The sequence below is a fragment of the Podarcis erhardii genome (assembly GCF_964252035.2).
Source record: "Podarcis erhardii genome assembly, chromosome: 16".
NCBI lineage: Eukaryota > Metazoa > Chordata > Lepidosauria > Squamata > Lacertidae > Podarcis > Podarcis erhardii.
In genome coordinates this window covers 37,822,497-37,832,375 of record NC_138514.1, presented here as the reverse complement: position 1 = coordinate 37,832,375, position 9,879 = coordinate 37,822,497, and the positions used below count along the sequence as shown (strand labels likewise).

At 56.4% G+C, this 9,879-nt stretch overlaps 1 protein-coding gene across 2 annotated transcripts; it reads left to right on the top strand.

Annotated features, from left to right (window-relative positions):
* Positions 1–748: 748 nt before the first annotated feature.
* Positions 749–9,871, top strand: RILP (Rab interacting lysosomal protein). Of its 2 annotated transcripts, none has more exons than XM_081844010.1 (8): positions 749–1,051; positions 1,726–1,849; positions 4,860–4,981; positions 5,216–5,407; positions 5,673–5,824; positions 7,308–7,430; positions 8,403–8,492; positions 9,687–9,871. In XM_081844010.1, the coding sequence occupies exons 1-8, from the start codon at positions 779–781 to the stop codon at positions 9,853–9,855; spliced, it is 1,245 nt and encodes a 414-aa protein (XP_081700136.1). In that variant the 5' UTR covers positions 749–778; the 3' UTR covers positions 9,856–9,871. The 2 variants fall into 2 exon arrangements, with proteins under 2 accessions (XP_081700136.1, XP_081700135.1); XM_081844009.1 differs by having other exon boundaries at positions 5,210–5,407.
* The last annotated feature ends 8 nt before the right edge of the window (positions 9,872–9,879 follow it).

The following is a 9,879-nucleotide window of genomic DNA, read 5'->3' as shown; positions in this document are numbered from 1 at the left end:
GTCCTGCTTGCCAGCTTCCCTTTGGGGAGTCTGGCAGCTGTGGGAAACAGGACCCTGGGTGAGGGAGGTGGGCCTCATCCAGGCTTTTTGCCTTCTGAAACACTGGCCTCCTACCCTTAACTGCCACCAGTTGGGCTAGGACAAGCTTGCCAGGAAATCCCCAGCAGTGCAGTGCAATGGTTAGAGTGTCAGGCGAGGGCCTGGGCGAAGGGCATTGGAAACCCCTGCTGAGCGGTCAAGTTCACGGGGTAACCTTGAGCAGGTCGCCGCTTCTCTCAGGCTCCCTCGCTTGTCGTGAGGATAAAGGGGATCCCCCTTCAGCTCCTGGGAGGGAAAGTTTGCGGACTGACGCAAGAATGATCAACTAGGGAGGGCAGCCCGTGGCATTTCTACCGCCTGCGCCTCCCTTTCAAGGAGTACAAACGGAGGGCGTTATTTTGGCACCACCTGAAAAATCCCCCAGGCGCTGCTTTTCCCTCGAAGGAAAAAGCCCCCCCCCCTCCGAAGCAGCCCCCCTGGGTGCTCCCCCCTCCCTCCCTCGGCTCAGCAGGGAGTCCCGGGGGCCGAGCTGCGTCACTGCCGCCGTCACAGTAGCCCAAAGTCCACTGGCAGGTCCCGGGCCAGCCAGGCCGCCTTGGCCCGCCGCTCTCTGCGCTCCCGAGTCGCCCCGGCGGAGAGGCGGGCAGGAGGCGGAGCGGCGCGGCTGCTGTCTCCGGAGAGGAGGCGAGGCGGCGGGGACTCCCTCCGGGGACGGCGCCCCGCGCGGCTCGCTGGCTCCATGGAGTCTCCGGCGGAGCGGAGGGCGCCTGGGCCGGCGGGCGCCGAGCCCGTGTACCGCTTGGCGGGGGCGCTGGGCTCGGAGCTGCAGCGGCTCTCGGGCCTCTTCGGGCCGGGCGCCGTGGCCGGGCTGGTGCCGCAGGTGGTGCGTCTGCTGGAGCTCCTCGAAGCGCTGGCTTGCCGCGGGCCGGAGCGGGACGAGGGGCCGGGCCGGGCCCGCCAGCTGCAGGAGGCCGGCGAGCCGTCGCCGGGCCCCACGCGGGACTTGGCGCAGGTGGGCGGCGAGGCCGAGCTCGGCGGTGGGAGGGTGGCTCTCTGCACGCGCTCAGAGGCCCGGCGGGCGCCGGACGCGCTCGAGGGCTGAATCCTGGCACTGTCCGAGTGGAAACGGGAGGGAGGGAGGGAGGGAGGGAGCGTAGCTGGGCGCCAAAGCGCCCCTTGGGGAGGCCGGGGGGGGGGCGCCGGCTGGGAATAGCAAACCTTCCCTAGACCCTACTGCGCTGGGTGCACCAGCCGGCAGAAAAAGGCACCTTTGGGTGTTCCTTGGGGGCCCCTGCTCCCTTCCCAGATCGGTTCAGCAGCTGTGTGCAGGACTTTCCACGTGGGCCTCTCTGTGTGCGCCCAGTTTTAGATCCTCAGAAGGCCAAGGCTGGTTTTGTGCCCCTGGGAAGAAGGGGGGGGGGCGATTGCTGGGTCCCAGCTGCCTCCTTGTCCTCTGCCTGAAGTGGCTCTGCCTGAGTCCAGTTGCCAAGAGGTTTCCTAATAGGACAACCTTTGCCAACCTGCCGGCTGGCAGTGCCTGATGGGAGGTGCAGTTCACAATGTCTAGAGGGCTGCCCTCAAACAGCCCCCAGGATGAGCTGCTGTGAGCTGCCCACAGAGCGCTTTGCCTCCATCTCTCCACACATGCTTTCCCTGGTCCAGCTTCCTCTCCCTCCTCTTCCTCAGGCTCTGGAGCTGCGGCTGGCTGAGGCCCAGGAGAGAGCGTGCCTCCTGCAGAGCCGTCTGGCCCAAGCTGAAGCAGAGAACCAGCGCCTCTTGGCCCAGCTGGCAGGCACCCAGTCCCAGGAAGGTGAGTTGCAAGGGAGGCGGGATTGGGGGGACGGACTGCGCCAGCCACGCTCAGGTGCCTTAGGAGGCACTTGGACTGACATGTGGGGTTGTTGTGCCTGGCCTGGGGGAATCTCCCAGGGTGGGACAGAAACTCGCCTGCCTCGTGACTGGTGTAAATGTAACCCACGTGGCTGTGGGAGATGTGCTGCCAGCTGGTTAATGACTTGCTGCGTGCTGCCTGCCCGGGACCGCCCAAGACCTTGTCCTCTTTAACGGCTTCCTCGTGTGCACCTTGTTTCTCTTTTGCTTTCTCCTCCCTTGGCTTGCCAGGGCGTGGAGGAAACCAGAGCGAGGAGACAGGCTGGAGGGGCCTCCCAGAGCAAGAGCAAGCAACTAGAGTGCAAATACCTGGGCAGGTCGCATTCACAGGTTGCAGACGATGGAGAGATCTGGTTTTTCCTCTCCTGCACTGCAGAAGGTTGGACTAGATGAGCCCTGGGGTGCTTTCCACCTTTATGATTCTGTGATTCTAGGAATGCCACACTTTTCTGTGACAAAGGGAGGCATTTCTTCAGCATTCAGTTGCATTTCTTACATGACGATTTCCTCCCTCCCTCCCTTAATCTGGCCTGCTTTACTTAATGTGTGAAATGCAGTTGTCTGAATGTTGTGGGCAGTCTGGCTGGCATCTGTCTGTCTTGAGACACAATGGAGGTTTGAGACCCGCTGGCTGCCCTCACCTGCTTTAGCCGGGCAGTTGTGGGCAGTAGTGTACTGGTAAATTCAGAAGTGCAGGGTCCTGTCATTATAATCATAGCCATGCCCCCTTCTATGATTATACAACATTCTAAGATAATGCAATAATCTTATAATTTGCAACCCTGGACCTCTACATCTCTGGGTTGTGGGTGGCTATTGGCTAGTGCCTGTTGCTAAGGAGGAACAGGACTTCTGACTCTTGTACCTCACCACTCTTCTGAGTTTTTAAACTGTTGCTTTGGGTTTAGAACAAGGGCGGTGACTTTTAGGCCCAAGTGCCAAATGCAGCTGTCCAGGCCTTTGCCTCTGGCCCTCAGGCCATGGGCCTCACCTGGCCTCATCCCCACTGTCCTCGAAGGAATGTCTCCTTGAGCTGTGACATCTCTCTTGCTTGACTGGTTGGAGAGGATGTGTTGATGTCTTTGCCCTCTGTGTGGCTGGAATGCAGCCCTGTGGGAGTTGCATCTGTGTTGCTCCGCCCACTTTTGCTCCTGGCTCCGCCTACCACTGGCCTGTGGACCCTGGAAGGTTGTCTGTGAAGGAATGTGGCCCCCAGGCTGAAAAAGCTTCCTTTAGACTCAGAGGCTGGGCGCTCTCTCCCCTCCGGGTAAATGAGCCTGGAAGTCCCTGCAGGGAACTTGAAGCCAAGGCCCAGATGAGTGGGTGGGTGCAGAGGAGAGGAACAGCAACAGAGCTGCCCCTCTTCACACAGTGGTGCTTCTGTCTTCTCCTTTGCAGCCTGCACTTTCTCCCTCCCTCCCTCCCTCCCTCTCTCCTTGCCTTGTTTTTGAAAAAGAGAAAACCCTTGACATTCAGCTGGTCCACTAAAGGCGTTGGCTTGGCTGCTGCTGGACTGTGCGCTTTGAGCAGCAACTTGGGCTGTGTGTCAGTGCAGCAGGGAGGGTTGCACACTTGTTCAGCCGTTTACCGTCCACGGTCACCCCCAGAGTTCAAAAGGAGCAGCGTTTCCCCACACCCAGCGTCCTCTGGAAGGAGGTCAACGGAGGCTTAGGGTGTTTTGTAACAGCTGGATGGATCTACAAACAGGGCAGGTTTTGTAGTGATGGAGGCACAGTCTCAACACTCCAGCCTGCGGCCAAATCCACTGCCCTGCATTGCATCTCTGGGGAGAGGCAGGCACCCCCCCACCCCACAATATTCTTATCAAGCAACTCATTCCAGTTTTGTCCCTGCCCCCCCCCAAGACCGAGGAGAAGGGAGATTCAGGGAACATTCAGGACAGGATGAAAGGACAGTGCAGTTACACTGTGGAACTCCTTGCTTCAGGAGGCAGTGAGGACCAACCACCAACCTGAATGGTTTGAAAGAGGATTAGAAAAATCCATGGAGGAGGAGGAAAGGGCTATTGACAGCTACTATGGCTCTACTCTGCCTCTGCAGTCGGAGAGTTGCTGGAAGCCACAGAAAAGGGCTCTTGTGCTCCAATCCTGATTGCGGGATTCCCACTGGAAGCACCTGGTCAGCCACTGTGACCACAGGAAGCTGGACTTTTATGGCCCCCTTTGGCCTGATGCAGGAGGATTTTCTGATGTCCTTATCAAGCCCAAAGAGTCCTTCCAGTTTTGTCCCCATCCTCCTTGTGGAGTCCTTCCGGACACGGAGACTGAGGATGGAGGGGAGGGAGCTGACAGGCAAGACCCTGGGCCCTGGGCTGGGTGGGGGATGGATGGACGGCCCAGCTGAGGTTGGTGGAGCTGCCTCCCTTGATGGCCTGACTTGGTCTAAGGCAGCTTCCTAGGATGAAGGCAGGGACACCTGAAAGCCTCTCTTTCCTCATATGAACCTCCCTGGGTTCTGAGATCTTTGGGGGAGGCCCTTGTCTCAGTCCCACCACCTTCACAGGGGTGCTTGGTGGGGAGGGGGGAGGGGACCTTCTTGGTGGTGGCTGCTCCTGGAGATCTAGTTATCTGAGCACAGGGAGAACTTGCATCGGCCAAAATTCTCCCTGATATTAATTTTACAAAAGGCCTGATTGATTTTAACGGATATCCTTTATGTGATTTTAGCTTTTTGGATTTTATCTGTGTAGTTGTTTCCATTTGTGGAAGCCGCCTTGAGTCTGGGGAAGAGGTGGGACATACAACAACAACAACAACAACAATAATAATAATACTACCATGGGCAAATGCCAGGTCAGGAAGAATGTCTGGGGCTAGTGAAGGCAACCAAGGACCCTGCCAGAGCTGGGGGTGGTGGGTGCTGTGACTGTCCGCCCAGGGGTGCCACTCAGCTCTCTCGTCCTTGTCCAGAGAGCACCCAGCGCAGAGAGAAGGAGGTGATGCTGCGCCTCAAGGAGGTGGTGGACAAGCAGCGGGATGAGATCCGTGCCCAGGCCCACGAGATCCTCTGCAAGGCCCGGGACACTGAGGCGGTAAGGGGACGTGAGAGTGGGCAGGCACAGGGGCTGGCCTGGAGGGGACCGTCAGGTGCTCAGCGCCATTCCTGCGGCACGTGAGAGCAGCGCTGTGTCCTGCATGTGAGGGCCCCTTTCCCCCTCCCCAGTGTGGGGCTGGCACTATGGGCCATAGCACCCTAGAGTTGGAAGGTACCCTGAGGTCATCCAGCCCAACCCCCGGCAACACAGTGCCTGTGTCCTCAGCTGCAGGAGCAGCTGAACCGCTTCATGACGGTCAACGAGGAGATTCGCCGCAAGCTGGCCATCGTCCAGGCCCAGCTGCAGAGCGCCCTCCAGAGGAAGGAGGAGCTGGAGAGCGCCCTGCTGGAGGCCCGCCAAGAAGTGGAGAGGCTGAGCAAGGCTGCGGGGGCAGCAAAAGAGGCCTTGAGGACTAGCGCCACGGTGAGAGGATGTAACCCAGAACTACGTATCGACTTGTAAAAATACTGGCAGACCGCAGTTTACAGTAATAGCCTTGCATTCTGCCAGTCTGTGGCAACCTGGTGCTCTCCATCAGCCCAGATGTCCAAATATCTGGGTGGCACTAAGTTGGTGATGGCTGCCCTCTGCAGACCCCCCTGGATGGGCTCCAGAGAGGGTGGTCTGCGGGAGGCGGGAGGCCGGGCTCGTGGGATGGGGGTCCTGACCTCTCCCCACCTTCTCGTAGGGCCAGGAGGTGGTGGCTGGCCAAGAGCTTCCTGGCAGCGGCCAGGGCAGGAGGTCCTACTCGAAGGAAGAGCTGCAGCAGATCCTGCAGGAGCGCAACGAGCTCAAGACCAGCCTGTTCCTGGTGCAAGAGGAGTTGGCCTATTACCAGCGGTCAGTTTATTCCTGCCTTTGCAGGGGGTTGGACTGGATGACCCCTCGGGTCCCTCCTAACTCTCCATTTCTATGATCCTATGTTGGGTGTAGGGAGGGGGAAGCCAGGTGGTCCTACTGGCCAGTTGCTCTTAGAGGATGGAATCCCTAAGCAGAGGGATGTGCAGTTTTATCCAAGAGTTGGGTTCCTGTAAGTTAAGAAGTAAGGGACGCGGGTGGCACTGTGGGTTAAACCACAGAGCCTAGGACTTGCTGAAGGTCGGTGGTTCAAATCCTCACGACGGGGTGAGCTCCCGTTGCTCGGTCCCAGCTCCTGCCAACCTAGCAGTTCAAAAGCAGGTCAAAGTGCAAGTAGATAAATAGGTACTGCTCTGGCGGGAAGGTAAACGGCGTTTCCGTGCTCTGCTCTGGCTCACCAGAAGCGGCTTCGTGATGCTGGCCACATGACCCGGAAGCTGTACACCGGCTCCCTCGGCCAATAAAGCGAGATGAGCGCCGCAACCCCAGAGTCGGTCACGACTGGACCTGATGGTCAGGGGTCCCTTTACCTTTACCTTAAATTAAGAAGTGGGGAAGCTGTGGCCAACCAGGTCTTGTGCAACCACAACTTCCTCCCGAGTTAAGTGGCTTCAAAGATGTAAGGATGGCCACTGACTTGGGTGCGTTTAAAAGAGGAGGAGCAGGAGAGGGCTATTGAAGGCTTCTAAACACCAGGGCTCTGTTCTCCCTCCAGGGGCAGAGGCAGTAAATGTCTCTGGGGTGCCAGTGGCTGGGAACCCAAAGTGGGGAGAGTGTTGTTGCCCTCGGGTCCTGCTGGCTGCTGGGCTCCCCATGGGGGCATCTGGTTGGTCACTGTGAGGAGAGGAGGCTGGGCTAGATGGACTCTCTTTGGCCTGATCCAGCTGCCGGGCTCTTCTTGACTCCCACCAACCCTGACTGCTGGCTGTGGGAGCTCATGATCATCTGGAACAGCTGTTCTCAACCTGTGGGTCCCCAGATGTTGTTGGACTACAACTCCCATCATCCCCCAGCTCTGGCGTTGCTAGCTAGGGGTGATGGGAGTTGTAGTTCAACAACATCTGGGGACCCACAGGTTGAGAGAGGCTGATCTGGAAGGTCACAGGTGTTTGGAAGGTTGTTAGATGCAGTAAAAATGACTCAAAGCAACTTACAAATTCAACAGGAATGTAAAATCAATACAATCAATAATGTCAGTCATTGCAGATAGTAGCCATGGATGGCCTGAGACTCTGTGAACTTGTCTAATCCCCTTTTAAAGTCATCTAGGTTGGTGGCCATCGCTGCCTCCTGCAGAAGGGAGTTCCACAGTTTCACAATGAGCCATGCAAAGCAGTCCTTCCTTGTTCCGAATTCCTGGGTGGGAGGGAGGTGCAGGCCCTTCTGTCTCCCTTTGGTGGGAAGAGTCCATTTCCTTCCTTCCAAGGCTCTCCTGAGACTCTCCTGCCTCTCTTCACCCCCGCAGGGAGTTGCTGAATGATGAGCGGATTCCCAGCCTCCTCCTGGACGCCGTGAAATCCACCATCAAAAAGCAGCGCAGGAAGATCCGGGCCAAGATGCTGGGCACAGCAGAGGAGCCCCTGAGCAGGTGAGTCTCCTGCTGCCTCCGCCTGAGCAATACCTGCAGGGCCGGCGTGTGTCTGGCCCACCTGGGACTCTGGCAGGAAGAGCCGGTGGCTGAGGAAGCTCCTGGCCCTGGGTCGCTGTGGATGCCCTGGGACAGGCCTGGCTGGGACTGACTTTTGGGGACCAAGATTATCTTGCTGGGCAGGGCTCACCTGTTGTCCTCCGGTTTCTGTTGAACTCCAACTCCCAGCAGCTCAATGGTCAGGGATGATGGGAGTTGTAGTCCAGCATCAACCAGAGTAACACAAGCTCCCAGCCTCTGTGGTGGTAATAATAATAATAATAATAATAATAATAATAATAATAATAATAATAATAATTTATTTATATCCCACCCTCCCCAGCCAAGACCGGGCTCAGGGAGGCTAACACCAAATATAAAAACAATTGATTGAAATACAGCTTAAAAAACAAGATTAAAATACAACTTTAATACATTAAAATGCAGCCTCATTTCAGTGGAAACTTCTTTGGGGATAAAAACGTCAAGTCTTCACCAAGGCTAACTATCCAGACTGGTCCTACGTGGGCCATAAAAAAGCCAGGGAAGCCCCCAAATAGGAGTTCCAACACAGAAGGAGAAAGGAAAAAATAAAGAGGGGAAGGGAATCAAATTGGTATACATTATTATTGTCGTCAATTAAATTTATATCCCACCCTTCTTTAAAAAACAACCCCGTTGCCCTGGCTGAAAGCAGGAGGCGGCTGGGTCACTCTGTGCGTGCTGGAGGTCCTTCTGCTGGTTTCACTGAAATGCAGAGTTGGGAGGGGACCCAAGGGGTCATCTAGCCCAACCCCCTGCAGTGCAGGAATCGGTTGGGCTCGGGCGACAGAGCGCTTCTTCAACCTGCTTTGGCTGTGCAAACCTCCAGTTCCAGTTTGTGCTCGGACCCCACTGGCAAAAGACCTGACGGCCTGACCTTTCTCTTCCCAGCGACGAAGAGGAGGAGGGCGTGTGGCTGGCGTCCCCCACGGGCTCGGACTGTGTGGACGGCCGCCTCCCTGAGTCCAAGATCCGGAGCTTGTAAGTGGAGCCCCGTTGGTAGAGGGGCGGCTGCTTTGGCTGGAGTGAGAGGTAGGGGCACCCGTCTCCGGAAGAGCAGCCGGGCAGCAGGACAGCTTGCACAGAGAGACCAAACTGGCCCCATCCAGTCCAAGCCTGCAGAGCCTTCAAGAGAAGGACGAGGAGGAGAGCCGCTGGGCGGCAGATGGCGGTCTTAAATTCAGAATTAAACAGGTTTAATTTGAAGGCAGCCTCCAGTTTAATCAGCCTGAGTGAAGCAGGATCACAGTGGCTGGAGAAGAGGCAGGAGCCTGCAAAGGATGGTTTTGCATTTACAAACCTTTCAAGCCTGGTGCTTTCCAGATGTTTTGGACCCCAGCTGTGGGGCTGTGCTGCCTGGTAGATGCAGCCCAAAACATCTGGAGGGAATCTGGTTAGGGAAAGCTGTTCTGAGTTCTTAGGGATGGCTTAATCATGCTACAACCATAGCAGTTTTATACCTGCTTTTTAAAAAAAAAAACAAAAAAACAAAGATCATTTTTACACCCCACATTTATCCTCCTATATATGCTTCCGGGAGCACAATGAGGAATGCATGGTTCTCCGCTCACCTTTGATTCCCACAGTAACCCTGGAGGGTGAGGCTCTCAGTGGCTGCTAGTCATAATGCACAAGCAGTCAATGCCTCTGAATACCGGTGGCTGGGAATTGCAAGCAGGGAGAGTAGCTGCTGCCTTCAGGTCCAGCTTGCAAGCAGAGGAGACTGGACTAGATGGGTGCCCTCTGGCCTCACCCAGCTGCTGTGGGGCTCCTGGGATGGTTCTTAGGGGGGTTAGAGGCGTCCTCCTTCCCGTATGACCTCAGCTGGGGGAATGGGCTGGACACCCGCCATTTCTGCCTCCAAACTCTCACCCAACCAATCAGTCTATTATTTAGATCATGATTCTTTTTGTTCTGCATGAGAACTTGGAGTGGTTTCACAGCATCAAAATAGAAATTAACATGTACAACAAAGCACACAAAAACGAAACACAAAATTTCAGCCAGCAATTGCAAACTCTAATAATCCAGTAAATGGTAGCAGTGAAATCAAATTGAAGATGCAAAAACTCCACTCAAAAGCGAATGTTCTGGTTCTTCTGTGGGGCATTTCTCAACCTCTGCCAAACTCCACTTCTCTTTCTGTTTCTCATTCTTCTCTCTCTCTGCCTGCAGTTTTGGCCTCTGGTACCGAGGGAGGAGCAAAAGCAGCTCGCCAGAAGACTGCCCTGGAGCCTGGGAGATAGTTGACCCTCAAGATGTGGGTCCTGAGGAGGAGGAGCAGGGAGGGAGGGAGGCCTCCTGCAGCTTCAGCCCCCCAAGTGGACCCTCGCCCTTCCCTTGAGCCAGACGCTGCTGGCTGAACCAC

Bases quoted from the DNA above. Each gene is read 5' to 3' on its own strand.
- RILP (XM_081844009.1), top strand. From the start codon at position 779: ATGGAGTCTCCGGCGGAGCGGAGGGCGCCTGGGCCGGCGGGCGCCGAG. The intron at 5,825-7,307 runs GTCAGTTTATTC...TCACCCCCGCAG, and splicing joins GAGTTGGCCTATTACCAGCG to GGAGTTGCTGAATGATGAGC. The intron at 8,493-9,686 runs GTAAGTGGAGCC...CTCTGCCTGCAG, and splicing joins GAGTCCAAGATCCGGAGCTT to TTTTGGCCTCTGGTACCGAG.